The following is a 15,509-nucleotide window of genomic DNA, read 5'->3' on the forward strand; positions in this document are numbered from 1 at the left end:
CTAAGCGATGGGGTGGATACAAAGTAAACAGGTTGGACGCAGTCTCTGTTCCACATGGGGTTCACAGTCTTAATCCCCAGTTTTCGGATGAGAGGACTGAGGCCCAGAGAAGTGAAATTGACTTGCCTAAGATCACATAGCAGACACGTGGCGGAGCCAGAATTAGAACCCAGATCCTACTGACTCCCTGACCTGTGATTTATCCCGGCTAATCCCGGCTCCACCACATACCTGCTGTGTGACCTTGAACAAGTCACTTCACTTCTCTGGGCCTCAGTTGCCTCATCTGTAAAATGGGGATTGAGACTTTGAGCCCCACGTGGGACAGGAACTGTGTTCGACCCAGTTTGCACTTACCCACTCCAGTGCTTAGTACAATGCCTGGCACGTAGTAAGCACTTAAAAAAAATACCAGAATTATCATTTATCCACAAGGCCACACTGCTTCTCACTGTGCAGAATTAGCATCCACCTCTCGCTTTGAATTCTCGCTGTCAACGCGTTTGATGAAAATGGTGGGAGGGCTTGTTGTTGGATTGACAGGTGGCAATTAGTCCGCTGTCCTGCTGCCGACCTCTTGTCCTCATCAGTTCCAGGACTGAGGGAGGATTCATTCAATAAATAGTATTTATTTATTTATCCTCCCTCAGTCCCGGAACTCCCCCACCCCTACCCTTTGTATATCCAAGAGTACATCCCTCTCCCCACCTTCAAAACTCTCCTAAAGTTACATCTTCTCCTAAAGTTACATCTCCTCCAAGAGACCTTCCCTGACTAAGCCCTCATTTCTCCTTTCCACCTTTCCCTCATCACTGACTGTGCATTTGGCTCTGAATCCCGCAGCGCTTACGGAAATATCTTCATACTCTACCATCTACTCCTATCTGTAATTTATTTTAATGTCTGTCTCCCCCGTAGGCTGTAATCTTCTTCTGTCAGCCACCTGTATTATACTGCCCTTCTGCACACAGTGCTCTGCCCACGAAGTGCTCAATAAATACCATTAATTGATTGGACCGAAATGAAGCAAACGTATTTCTCGTGATCTCTCCAAAACCCAGAAGCGAGCGTGCGTTTTAATAGCGCCAGTCTAATAACTTGAGTAACAAATGATTATGACTGCCACGTCTCATTGATTTCAGGGCAGTGAGGCTTTGCCCTAAACAAGGATTGCACAACCCATCGATCAATCCATGTTATTTATTGAGCACTTACTTTGTGCAGAGCACTGTACTAAGCGCTTGGGAGAGTATACTACTAAAGAGTTGGTAGACACATTCCCTGCCCAGAACGAGCTTCCAGTCTCATCTACCAAAACCAAATAACACACTGAGTCAGACCCAGGAACTGGAAAGAGAACAAAAAATGATCAAACGACGCAGGATTATGCGACCAACAGAAATAACCAGAGGAATCATCTTCTGGAGAGATTTTTTTTTTTTTTTAGTAGGTTAGCTGTTTGGAACAATTAGGGAAAAATTAGTCCGGTCTGGAGGGCGGTGGATGGTCCAGATTATTCTCGGCAGTTCCTTCCAGGGTGAGGACTCCATGATGGTTCACCTCCACGATTGTGAATGTGGGTTAGTGTGGAGATGGTTGTAGGGAAGCGGCACGGGGTAATGGATAGAGCATGAGCCTGGGAGTCAAAAGGTCATGGGTTCTAATCCCGGCTCCACCACTTGTCTGCTGTGTGACCTTGGGCAACTCACGTCACTTCTCTGGGCCTCAGTTACCTCACCTGTAAAATGAGGATTGAGACGGTGAGGCCCACGTGGGACAGGGACTGTGTCCAACCCAGTTTGGTTGCCTTAGTGCCTGGCATATAGTAAGCGCTTAACAAATATCAAAATTATTATTATTATTAAGTTGCTCCGTGGAGGAAGATTGGTCTCACTGTGGAAAATTACAGAGGTTAGTGCTTCCAGGGTTTACTTTCCCCGTCCCCTCTCCCTTTGCTTTTAGATTAGGAGACCGTCTTTTTTAATCCTAAAGATCTCCAGGAAAAGAGACTGCAAGACCCTCTAGCCTGTAAACTCATCTCTAGGCTATAAAGTTGCGAGCGGGAAAAGTGTCTACCAACTCTGTTGTTTTGTTCTCTCCCAAGTGCTTAGTTCAGTGCTCTGCACACAGTAAGCGCTCAATAAATATCGTGGATTGGTTGAAGGATTCGTTGACCCTGGACTGCACTCCCTAGGGAAGTAGACTAAACTGTATGAATGGAATAATAATAGTAGTAATAATAATAATAAGGGTATTTAAGTGCTTACTAAAATGGGGATGAAGATGTGAGTCCCACATGGGACAACCTGATTACCTTGTATCTGCCCCAGCACTTAGAACAGTGCTTGGCACATAGTAAGCGCTTAACAAATACCATCATTATTATTATTATTTGAGTCAAGCACAGTTCTAATCACTGGGGTAAATACAAGTTAATAATAGTACTTATTAAGTGCTTACTATGTACCAAGCACTGTTCTAAGTGCTGGGGTAGGTACGGGGTAATCAGGTTGTCCCACATGGGGCTCACAGTCTAAATCCCCATTTTACAGATGAGGTAACTGAGGCACAGAGAAGTTAAGTGGCTTGCCCAAGGTCACACAGCAGACAAGTGGCGGAGCTAGGATTAGAACTCACGTCCTCTAACTCCCAAGCCCGTGACCTTTCTTCCAAACCACACTGCAATTAGGTTGGACACAGTCCCTGCATGGGGCTCAAAGTTTAAGTAAGAGGGAGAACAGGTATTGAGTCCCCATTTTACAGTTGAGGAAACTGAGGCACAGAGAAGTGAAGTGACTTGCCCAAGGCCACGCAGCAGGGAAGTGGCGGAGCTGGGATTAGAACTCAGGTCCTCGGACTCCCAGGCCTGGGTTCTTTCCACTAGGTCAAGCAGCTTCTGGAAGGCAAGAAGTAAAAGTGCTGTTATCTAGTGAAAGCGTGAGTTAGAAAGAGGCAGGGCATAATAATAGTTATAATAATAATTGAAATATTTAAGTGTTTACTCTGTGCCAGGCACTGTACTGAACACTGGGGTAGATACAAGATAATGAGGTCCCAGATGGAGTTCACAGTCTAAGTGAGAGGGACAAGAGGGTATTTTGCAGATGAGAAAAGCTGTTATACATGGGAGACTGCTGTAATTGGAAGCAGAACAAAAGTTCCTAAATAAAACTCTCCCTCTCTAGTGCTGATATAGAATCTCCAAAATGCAGTTGAAGTCTCTTCTGTAGTTCCCCGTTTCATTTTGCATTATAATTCGAGAGATGTGAATGAGCCCAGATTTATCTCAAGGGATAAGGAAGTGAGTCGCTGAGTGAGCCCTGAGCATCAGACATGCATTTCAGAGAAGCTAAAAGCTAGTGTCGAAACGAGTTTTGCCTAGCTAAGAACTACCAGGGAACCCTTAACTTCCCAAGCGCCGGAAACCCCATGGTATGTAAGTAGGACGGTAAATCACCAAGATGCTTTTAAAATTAGAAGCGAGCTTCGGAGGGGAAAAACCCAAACCCTAAATATAAACTTGAGATGGAGCAACTCGGGTGATCAAGGGGGTGAAGGCAGCACAGAGGGGAACATGAGAAGAGGCTACAGATGCTGGCTAATTTAAACTTCACACCAAGTCGAGGGAGGAGGGATTCTCTTGGGCTTGAAGAAATGGTCTAAAGTTAAGGAAAGAAATCAAATCTGGCTGGAAGAGACTTCAGAAAGTCAGCCGGTCTGTTCGTTGGCTTCTGGGCAACACTAAACCCAATCCGACGCAAAGAATTGCCTACTTTTCTTGAAAATCTCCAGGGATAGAGATGCTACAATTTTTCAAGGTAATGTGTTCCATTGGCTCTCAGCCCCTAGTCAGGAAATTCTTCCTAAAGCCTACCTAGGATCCTCATCCTGCAGTGGAAACCTGTTTTCTTCTTGATCTGCCTTCAGTGGATATTTAAAACAGCTGTCGACCATCCATGGGAGACTATCATCCCTCCTCCCCCCCCACCATCCCCTTCCTATCTTCCAGCTTTCTAGGAATTGGCTCGGGGGAGGCGGTGGCTTGAATCCCTGCCTCAAAGAAAATCAATTTCAGCAGACACTACATTTCCACCTAAAAGAGGTCCCCGTATCCCGCTAATTAAGAGACCAGCAAGACGTGTGGAATAGCAGATGTGTCGATTCAGTGAAAGGAAGAAAAATTACAGGCTATTTAAGCCCTTCGTCATTTAGAAGGCTAGAGAAAGGTTATCCAAGATGCCGTCTGCTTTGCGAAAATGCCCGTGTGTCCATTTTCTGCTGAGGTGGTCCGTGCATTTGTGCTTGCTCTTTCCTAGGGCAGACGGCCCGTCACGTTGATCGGCTTCAGCTTGGGGGCGAGAGTCATTTACTTCTGCCTTCAGGAGATGGCTCAAGAGAAAGGTAAGTCTGAGGGTAGTTCAACCCTGATGTTGAAACCTCCCCTAGTTATCTCTTGGAGGGAGTATCCTTTGGGACCACGTCGGAGTGGGTTAAATTGGTCAGATGAGTAACTAGAAGATGGAGGAGTGGAACGAATATTTTCAAGAGATTTTCAAGAAAAGTAGGCAATTCTTTGCGTTGGATCGGGTTTAGTGTTGCCCAGAAGCCAAGGAACAGACCAGCTGACTTTCTGAAGCCTCTTCCAGCCAGATTCTATTTCTTTCCTTAACTTTAGACCATTTCCTCAACCCCAAGAGAATCCCTCCTTGCGATGTAAGGAGGGAGAGACTTTATTTTCTCCTCTAAATTGTAAGCTCGTTGTGGGCAAGGAATGTGTCTACCAACTCTGTTGGAGTGGACTCTCCCAAGCTCTTAGTACAGTGCTCTACGCCCAGTAAGCGTTCAGTAAATACCATGGATTGATTCCAGGCACTAGGTGGTTGAGGGAGAATCTGGGAGCCTAGTGAGGGGCCTCAACGACTCTTTTAGCCATCACGAGGACTCGTGAATTTCGACTTAACGATCTCACATCTCTCTGAAAGAGATGGCAGTCCAGCCTGGTAGATCTAGGAGACTTTTCCTGTTGCAGAGGCAAGACTGTATAGTGTAAGCTCTTTTTAAGCAGGGAACATGTCAACCAACTCTGTTGGTTTGTTCTCTACCAAGCATTTAGTACAGTACTCTGCTAATAGTAAGTGCTCAATAAACACCATTGATCGATTCTAGGCACAAGGTTGTTGAGTTAGAGCTAATGAAGGCATCCAGTAACTCACTTAGCCATCAGAAGGACTTGGGAGCACATAAGACCCGTAAATTTGGCTTAACGATCCCATTTCTCTCTGAGAAAAGATGGCAATCCAGCCTGGTAGGGTTGGGAGACTTGGTTCGTGTCAGAGACAAGATTGTAGACCGTAAGCCCTTTTTGAGCAGGGAAGGTATCCACCATCTCTGTTGTATTGCGCTCAGTAGAGTGTTCTATACACAGTAAGGGCTCAATAAATACCATTGATTGATTGATCAGACTTTTCAGACCAGAAAGATGAAAGCTGAAAGGTGCCGTGATTTGAGTCTATAAAGAAGCTGAAGACAGAATTGTCATTCCCCAAATCCCATAACGTTGCGATTGAAGGGGTACTCGTTGAAGCTTGAAGGTAGAATGCGCAAAAGAAACGAGGAAAACTTTCTGTGCCTAGTAGGTAATGAACATGTGGAATCTGTTCCCACTGAAGTGCCATTTACAGTAACCTCATCTGTAAAATGGGGATTAAAACCGAGCCCCATGTGGGACATGGACTGTATCCAACCTGATCAGCTTGTATCTACCCCAGCACTTAGTACAGTACCTGGCACAAAGTAAGCGCTTAAGAAATACCGTAAAAGAGTGGTGTAGGCCAAAAATGCTATTGAGATCTGGATATGTTTATGGTTGAAAAATCCATGAAGTCTTGCTAGAAGGAAAGTTGGGTAATGGAGGGAAAAGTTAAGGATTTTGAATGACATATCCTTAACCATAAAGATCAGTCAACCAATCACTTGTATTTATTGAGTGCTTACTATGTGCAGAACACTTGGGAGAGTACCATATAACAGTGTGGGTAGACACATTCTCTACCCAAAATGAGCTTACGGTCTAGAGGGGGAGACAAACAGATATAAATAAATAAACTCTTTATTTATTAAATCAAAATGTGTTTTAATTTACTTATCAATAATTAATAATTTGAATATTTATTTAAAGTGATTCAATTACAGTGTCGAAGATCACTGTTAAAGAAGGTGATCATCTCATTCTTATTCCCTCCATCCTATCGCCATTATCAGAGACAGGCTCCAATACAAGGATGGACTTTCTTTTACTCTTAAATTTTAGTTATTTTATAATTCAGCTTTCCTCCTCACTTGCTGTCAAAGTCCTTCTACCCCATCCTTCCTCCCAATTTTGTTTCCACACCTGTTAGTGCCTCAGGCATCAATCAATCAATGAATCGATGGTATTTAATGAGTGCTTACTCTGTGCAGAGCACTGAATTAAGCGCTTGGGAGAGTACGATACAACAGAATTAGCAGACACGTTCACTGCCCATAACGAGCTTACAGTAGATGCTTAAACATACTACCAACCAGTGGCATTTATTGAGCTCTTACTATGTGCAGAGCACTGTACTAAGTGCTTGGGAGAGAACAACACAACAGAATTAGCAGCCATAATGGATTGAGCATCGGCCTGGGAGTCAGAAGGTCATGGGTTCTAATCCTGGCTCCGCCACTTGTCTGCTGTGTGACCTTGGGAAAGTCACCTCGCTTCTCTGGGCCTCAGTTACCTCATCTGTAAAATGGGGGTTGAGACTGTGAGCCCCAAGTGGGGCAGGGACTTTGTCCAACCGATCTGCTTGTATCCACCTCAGCGCTTAGTACAGTGCCTGGCACATAGTTAAGCATTTAACAAATACCATAATTATTATTTCCTGCTCATAACAACCTCTGTGACGTTCATTCTGTTGCATTGCCCGTTTCAGTTTTCAGGTAATTACTTGATGGGGAAGAGGCTGTCCTGCCTTGGATTCTGCCTTGGGAAGAAGCCTGTTTCCTCCTGCTTGACAAAGTAGAAACTGGGGAGGTGGTTCAGATGTAGCTCAGATGTACGTATGACACTTCCTGTCCTTAATGGAGCAGGGAAATATATTCTGGGGACTAGCCCGAGAGACCAGGGAGTATTGACTGGCAGAACCAACATGGGGGAATGGCAGTAAACCAGGGCCTGAAGGAAATGTGCGTGAGTCACCCTCCTTCTGTAGCCCCTGTGGTTCTAACCCAGATCTTTATGATCCCCGAGTTTCTGCGGAGCAGTCCGTGGTTTGTCGGACAGAAGTCCCAAAGAAATTCTGAAAGACCAGAACTGTCCCACAGTGCCCGTGTCCCAAATCTTGGACAGGATTTCATTGGTTCCGTGGTCAGTCGCCCAGCTTTCTGTCTCAGTAATCTGGCCCAGTTGTTCAACATAATTCCTTAACTTTACGGAGGTTTTCAGTTTGCCCTGGGGAAAGCTTGGAGCTTTACAGGTTAAAAAACAAAAAATATAAACTCACAGCAGGGAGCGAGCAGGTGGAGTTTGGTTCCCCAGGAAGTCATGCTGACTGAAAGGACCAGCGGATTCCGGAGAGGTTTAGGTAAATTCACAAGCAATTGGTCCATTATGGGTTACTAGAAGTTGGTGTCAAGCGTTTGGTACAGTGCTGTGCACACAGTAAGCACTCAATAAATAGCAATGATTGATGGATGGGGAAGATTTTAGGACTTTAGACGGTAAAACATGAAGGCAGATAGCCACCCCCATATGGTAACTTGCTAAGGAGGACAACCACTACATGCTTATTAACAATAATAATAATACTTAAGCACTTACTATGTGCCAACCACTGTGCTAAGTGCTGGGGTAGATACATGTTAATGAGGTTAGACACAGACCCTGTCCCACATAAGGCTCGCAGTCTGAGTGGAGGAATAGGATTTAATCCCCATTTTATGTTGGGGTAACTGAGGCACAGTGAAGTGACTTGCCCAAGGTCCTACAGCGGGCAAGTGTCAGAGCCAGGATTAGGACCCAGGTCCTCTGACTCCCCGGAAGAAGTCTATTCTTTTCTCCACTGGGTAGGTTGAATGGTGAGAAAGAGGGGGTACTCTTGAGATTTGTGCCATTGCTTGGATTGCAGCCTTGCTAAATTCTTGACAGATTTTATCAGTGGCATTAGATGACTCAGTCAATCATATTTATTGAGCATTTACTATGTGCAGAGGATGATACTAAGCACCTGGGAGAGTATACTGTAACAGAGTTGGTGGGCATGTTCCCTGTCCACAATGAGCTTGGAACAGTATAGAGGAGTCCAGAGGGTGTTCTTGCAAACTGCTCTCTTCTCCCTGCTGAAAGGGTAACTTCCTTTCATTAGGTATTCTCCAAGATTATTATCTTGCCTTCATTCCTTTCAATTCAGTTGTATTTATTCAGTGCTTACAGTCTGCAGAGCACTGTACTAAGCGCTCGGGAGAGTACAGCATAACAACAAATGGGCTCGTCTTACAGTCTAGAGACGAGCAGTCTACAGAAACTAAATGATGGTGGGCAAAACCATTTCTCCTGACATTACATGGCATTATACCTAGGTAGATGCGAGTTGTGGAAAGGATGTTCCCTAATTCCTCTAGAGAGGTCTGGCACCCAAACAATAATGAAAATATACTTAATAGAAGAGCTGATTATGAAGGAGCAAAAAGAGGAGAAACAGATAACAAAGAAACAAAATTGTCAAGCAGATCATAAACAGTCATTCATTCATTCAGTCGCATTTACTGAGCGCTTACTGTGTGCACAGCACTGTACTAAGCGCTTGGAAAGTACAATTGGGCAGGCAAGGTCAACTTGCTCATTTTATACTCAGTCTCCGCCTACTATTTCATGATAATTTTTCTCGCAAGTCACAGGCAAATCAATTCAATCATGACTTGTTACTACTTGATGTGATTTTGTTTATTAATTTTGGGGCTCTCAGATCATTATCTTCACCATTACATTTTTTCATTTCCCCCACCCAGCTCATTGAATTCATTAACTGTTACCCTTAAAGAATGCCATTAATGAGGAAGATCCCTTAGACAACACTCATTAGCAGCACCCAGAATGTGTGGAGAGAAGAGAGAAAAAGATTTCTAGATATCAGTCAATCAGCCAGTTGTATTTATTGAGCATTTATTATGTGCAGAGTATTGTACTAAGTGCTTGGGACGGTACAATACATCACAATTGGCAGATGTTCCCTGTACACAATGATGATGATAATTATGGTATTTGTTAAGCACTTACTATGTCCCAGGCACTGTACTAAATGCTAGGGTGGATACAAGCAAATTGGGTTGGACATAGTCCCTGACCCATGTGGAGCTCACTGACTCAATCGCCATTTTACGGATGAGGGAACTGAGGCCCAAAGAAGCGAAGTGACTTGCCCAAGGTCACACCGCAGACAAGTGGCGGAGCTGGGTTTAAAACCCATGACCTTCTAACTCTCAGGCCCATGCTCTATCTCAGGAATACAGGCAGTCCTCAACTTGTGCCTTCTTGAGTTCCAGTGACTGGCACTGTCAACGTTTCGAAATTACCATCCCAACTTTATGACACAAGCCTCCTTTACTTCACCAGCTCCATTCACAGCCCACAGCAGCACAGTGCTTCAGCCCAGGTAAAAACAGATGTGTTGACCCTGCCTAGTGACTTTGCCTGGCAATCAATCGGGGAGCTAATCTCGTCCGTCTTCCACCCCTTCCCTTACCCCCAGCCTCTCCCGCTCCTTCCCCACACCTCTTTAAACTTTCCCCCTTTCTTCCCCCAAATTATTTCCCCATTTTCCTGGGTCCCCAGTAGCTTCCCCACTCTCACCTCTTAAGGTCTAGAGGGAGGGAGAGACATGAATATAAATGAGTAATTTATAAGACAGCCAAATTTTCTCTTGACAAACTCTGATAAAGATATCTTAGATTTAATGAATGCAGTCCCAAAAATTGTTTCTGACTTTCCTCCTGCTCAGCGTGCTAATGACGATGGAACGGTTCTCAGTTTTTCTCCAATGTTCTAAAGGTTTAGAGTCTCCCCTGGTGAATGCGGGAAATAAGACAGCAGAGAATGTCTCGTCTTATCCTGTCTAATCCCAGCTCTGCTACGTGTCTTCTGTGTGAACTTCGGCAAATCACCTCACTTCTCTGGGCCTCCGTTACCTCATCTGTAATATGGGATTAAGAGTGTGAACCCCATGTGGGATAGGGACTGGGTCCAACCTGATTAACTTGTATCCATCCCAGCGCTTAGAACGATGCTTGCCACATAGTATGGTACATAGTAAGCAACTAACAGTTACCACAACAAGTACCGTAATTAGGTCATGCGACACAGCAGAGACTGAGTATAAAATGAGTAAGTTGACCTTGCCCGCCCAATTGTACTTTCCAAGCGCTTAGTACAGTGCTGTGCACACAGTAAGCGCTCAGTAAATGCGATTGAATGAATGAGTGACTGTTGACGATCTGCTTGACAATTTTGTTTCTTTGTTATCTGTTTCCTCTCTTTTTGCTCCTTCATAATCAGCTCTTCTATTAAGCATATTTTCATTATCGTTTGGGTGCCAGACCTCTCTAGAGGAATTAGGGAACATCTTTTCCACACTCGCATCTATCTAGGTATAATGCCATGTAATGTCAGGAGAAATGGTTTTGCCCACCATCATTTAGGAGTAGTCCCTGCATCGTATAAAAACTAGTTGTACTTTTATGCTCTTCCTCTTTGACCCATCTCCGTTCTCATCTTCATGTCCCTTTTCTCTTTTCTTTGAATCAGAAAAGCGGCATGGCCTAGTGGATAGAACACTGGCCTGGGTGTCGGAAAGACTGGGATTCTAGTCTCAGCTCTGCTAATTGCTTGCTGTGTAACCCTAGGCAGGTCACGTCTCTGTTTTTCAGTTTCTTCAACTGTAAAATGGAGATAACTGTTCTCCCTCCTACCTAGGCAGCGAGCCCCATGCAGGACAGGGACTGTGTCTGGGACAGGGACTGTGTCTGACCTAATGAACTTGTAGCTTCCCCAGAGCTTAGAATAGTGTTTGACAAGTAGGAGGTGCTTAAAAAAAATACCATAAAAAGCAACTGCTCTGTCATTATTAGCAAAATGAGCAGCCTCTCAATCAGAGCAAAAATGGAATTTTTAAAGTCATCTAATCTAACTCCAGAGTAACTCAACGTCCCCCAGAACCTTCAGGTGGTTCTGCTTACAGCACCCCAATCAATCAATGAAATTTAGTAATAATAATAATAGTATTTGTTAAGTCTCATTAAGTGTCAAGCAGTGTTCTAAGTATTCATTCATTCAATAGTATTTATTGAGCGCTTACTATGTGCAGAGCACTGTACTAAGCGCTTGGGATGAACAAGTCGGCAACAGATAGAGACAGTCCCTGCCGTTTGACGGGCTTACGGTCTAATCGGGGGAGACGGACAGACGAGAACGATGGCGATAAACAGAGTCGAGGGGAAGAACATCTCGTAAAAACAATGGCAACTAAATAGAATCGAGGCGATGTACAATTCATTAACAAAATAAATAGGGTAACGAAAATATATACAGTCGAGCGGACGAGTACGGTGCTGTGGGGATGGGAAGGGAGAGGTGGAGGAGCAGAGGGAAAAGGGGAAAATGAGGGTTTAGCTGCGGAGAGGTAAAGGGGGGATGGCAGAGGGAGTAGAGGGAGAAGAAGAGCTCAGTCTGGGAACGCCTCTTGGAGGAGGTGAGTTTTAAGTAGGGTTTTGAAGAGGGAAAGAGAGTCAGTTTGGCGGAGGTGAGGAGGGAGGGCGTTCCGGGACCGCGGAGGACGTGACCCGGGGGTCAACGGCGGGATGGGCGAGACCGAGGGACGGCGAAGAGGTGGGCGGCGGAGGAGCGGAGCGTGCGGGGTGGGCGGTAGAAAGAGAGAAGGGAGGAGAGGTAGGAAGGGGCAAGGTGACGGAGAGCCTCGAAGCCTAGAGTGAGGAGTTTTTGTTTGGAGCGGAGGTTGATAGGCAACCACTGGAGTTGTTTAAGAAGGGGAGTGACACGCCCAGATCGTTTCTGCAGGAAGATGAGCCGGGCGGCGGAGTGAAGAATAGACTGGAGCGGGGCGAGAGAGGAGGAAGGGAGGTCAGAGAGAAGGCTGACACGGTAGTCTAGCCGGGATATAACGAGAGCCCATAACGGTAAGGTAGCCGTTTGGGTGGAGAGGAAAGGGCGGATCTTGGCGATATCGTAGAGGTGAAACCGGCAGGTCTCGGTAACGGATAGGATGCGTGGGGTGAACGAGAGAGACGAGTCAAGGACGACACCGAGATCGCGGGCCCGAGAGACGGGAAGGAGGGTCGTGCCATCCACGGTGATAGAGAAGTCTGGGAGAGGACCGGGTTCGGGAGGGAAGATGAGGAGCTCGGTCTCGCTCACGTTGAGTTTTAGGCGGCGGGCCGACATCCGGGTGGAGACGTCCCGGAGGCGGGAGGAGACGCGAGCCCGAAGGGAGGGGGAGAGGACGGGGGCGGAGATGTAGATCTGCGTGTCATCTGCGTAGAGATGGTAGTCGAAGCCGTGAGAGCGAATGAGTTCTCCGAGGGAGTGAGTGTAAATGGAGAACGGAAGAGGGCCGAGAACTGACCCTTGAGGAACTCCGACAGTTAAAGGATGGGAGGGGGAGGAGGCTCCGGCGAAGGAGACCGAGAATGACCGGCCAGAGAGGTAAGAGGAGAACCGGGAGAGGACAGAGTCCGTGAAGCCAAGGTGGGATAAGGTATGGAGGAGGAGGGGATGGTCGACAGTGTCGAAGGCAGCAGATTTCCAATAGCATCTCTCCTCACCTTGCCGCCCTGTCCTCTCTTCCCACTCTCGACGATCAGGTCTCCGCTCTCAACTCCACCCTCTCTACTCATCTCGACTCTCTTGCCCCCCTTTCCCTCCGCCGCTCTCGCTCCACTAACCCACAGCCCCGGATCACTTCCTCCGTCCGCCTCCTACGCTCCTATGCTCGAGCTGCTGAGCGCTGCTGGCGAAAGTCCAAGCACCGAGCCGACCTCACACACTTCAAATTTATCCTTTCCTGCCTTAACTCTGCCCTCTCCTCCGCCAGGCAAAGCTTCTTCTCCTCCCTCATCGACACCCATGCCCGTCACCCCCGCCGATTGTTCCGGACCTTTAACTCTCTCCTTAGGCCCCCTGAGTAGATGGTAGGTAGATAGAAGCTGATCAGGTTGAACACAGTCCATGTCCCACACCGGGCTGGCAGACTCAATTCCTCAGACAGGTGGCAGAGCCGGGACTAGAACCCAGGCCCGTGCTCTATATACTAGGCCATGCCTCTTGAAGCGCTTGGGAGCGTACAGTTCAATAGAGTTAGTAGACATTATCCTGCTCTCAAGAAGCCGACAATCTATTCTTTCCCTTTGAAGATGCTCATTAGATAGCCAAAAAAGATAACACATCCCATTGGCTTGGTTGCTTGACGTCACCTTAGAAATTAGTTCTGGAGTCCTCCGATGGAGGAGAATAATTTGGGTGTACTCGTCTTAACTTCTGAAATCAACAGACACACCACGGCCAAAGCTGCTCGTTTTCATCTGGTGTAAACCAGCCATATTCTGCAGACAAGGAAAGCTGAGGAAAAGAATTGAAATTCCTGTCAGATCTGCCAGACATTGTTACCTTTTGGCTTGCATTTCCTGTTTTCCTCCATTTCTCTTTAATGTCTCCCCGTGGCCCTCTACTGAGGCAGGAGTTAATAAATGTTTCCCCGTACAGATCTTGCCCTTGAACCCAGTTCAACTACCAAAACCTGCTGGAGAGGGGCACTCGGATAAGATCTCAGAGAGAGCTGGCGGGTCGAGGGTTGTGATACTTGTGAGCTATCGGAGGCAGCTGAATCTGCCAGGACCGTGCCTTTGGGGGGCTGGTCTTTTTTCCAGACTCAGGTGACTAAGGGCCTGGATCATTGGGAATGTCTTAATTCAACGTTGCTCTCTCAGCGGGCTTCCAGTTGGGGTAACAGATCTCTCTTTAGATACACCCCAGGGCTACTTGAGTTTTTGATTTTCCATGTTCTTTTTCAGAGAGTTAAGTGGGCATAGAAATAGGAAGACACCCAACTTCCTGAGAGAACCAAGGCAGTAGCTATTTTGTTTTCACCTGTTAGGCCTCCTGCTCCTCTGAGCTATGTTGGGGAGGACGGGAGAAGGAGCGTGGCCTAGTGGGTAGAGCACGGGCCTGGGAGTCAGAAGGACCCGGGTTCTAATCCCAGCTCTGCCGCTTGTCTGCTGTATGACTTTGGGCAAGTCGCTTTACTTCTCTGTGCCTCAGTTACCTCATCTGGAAAATGGGGATTGAGACTCTGAGCCCTTTGTGGGACAGGGACTCTGTCTATCCTGATTAGTTTGTATCTTCCCCAGCAATTAGTACAGGGCCTGGCACACAGTAAGTGCTTAACAAATGCCATTTAAAAAAAAAAAAGATGGTAAAATTACTGACTCTGGTTATTACATGCGATCATTTTCAGCACAGGCTTCGGAGTCAGGGGACCTGGGTTCTAATCCTGGCTGAGGCACGCACTTGCTGTTCGACCTTGGGCAAGTCACTTAACATTTCAGATTCCTCATCGGTAAAATGGGGTCTAGATACCCACTCTCCCTGCAACTAAGATTGTGGGACCCACGTGTCGGATTTGATTATCTTGTATGACCCCAACATTTAGTATAGTGCCTGGCACATAGTAAGCACTTAATAAATTCCATGATTCCATAGACTGTAAGCTCACTGTGGACAGGGAATGTGTCTGTTTATTGTTGTATTGTACTCTCCTAAGCTCTTAGTACTGTGCTCTGCACACAGTAAGCACTCAATACGATCGAATGAAATACCATGAAAAAACAATCAGGTTGGACGTAGTCTCTGTCCCACTTGGGGATCACGGTCGTAATCATCATTTTCAAGATGAGGGAACTGAGGCAAAGAGAAGTAAAGTGACACAGGGTTACACAGCAGACTAGTCAGGATTAGAACCCCAGTCCTCCCACGCCCTTGTTCTTTCCACTAGATTTGCCACTTGCCCTGTTTCACCTCAGGCTAACCTAGCAGCTCCTTCCTCACCCTCCAAGGAAATCCTTCGGCACTTGTATAATGGACATTTTAAAGCTACAGTAAACGAGTAGGTCCATGAATGGATTACTCACTATTCTCCTCTCACTGCTATTTCAAAACTAATTCGGGCCTTCGGGCCATTTTATATTTGGGGTTTCAAATAGGGTCGCTTGTTTATCACACAATTAATCTGCTTATTCGGGAGAATGGTTATCTAAATGCGGGAAAGCTGTTATTATCTGAGTTGGGAAATATAAAAGAATTACTCTAATGCATTTGAATCCTCTAATTGTTTTCAATGGCCCATTCTTCTCTTGAAGTAAAATGTAGCTATAAACCAAGCTTAAATCTCCAACAGAACATAATCCATCAAAACCACCTGCAA

General features: G+C 46.1%; 1 protein-coding gene across 5 annotated transcripts in view; it reads left to right on the top strand.

Moving 5' to 3' along the window:
- Positions 1-15,509, top strand: part of TMCO4 (transmembrane and coiled-coil domains 4) — a 134,393-nt gene that overhangs the window by 58,252 nt on the left and 60,632 nt on the right. For all 5 annotated transcript variants that reach the window (XM_039912052.1, XM_039912051.1, XM_039912054.1 and 2 more), the window contains one exon: positions 4,317-4,401. In XM_039912052.1, the coding sequence (XP_039767986.1) occupies positions 4,317-4,401 (85 nt within the window). The remainder of the gene's footprint in view (positions 1-4,316; positions 4,402-15,509) is intronic.

This window comes from Ornithorhynchus anatinus, chromosome 5 (assembly GCF_004115215.2).
Source record: "Ornithorhynchus anatinus isolate Pmale09 chromosome 5, mOrnAna1.pri.v4, whole genome shotgun sequence".
Classification (NCBI taxonomy): Eukaryota; Metazoa; Chordata; class Mammalia; order Monotremata; family Ornithorhynchidae; genus Ornithorhynchus; species Ornithorhynchus anatinus.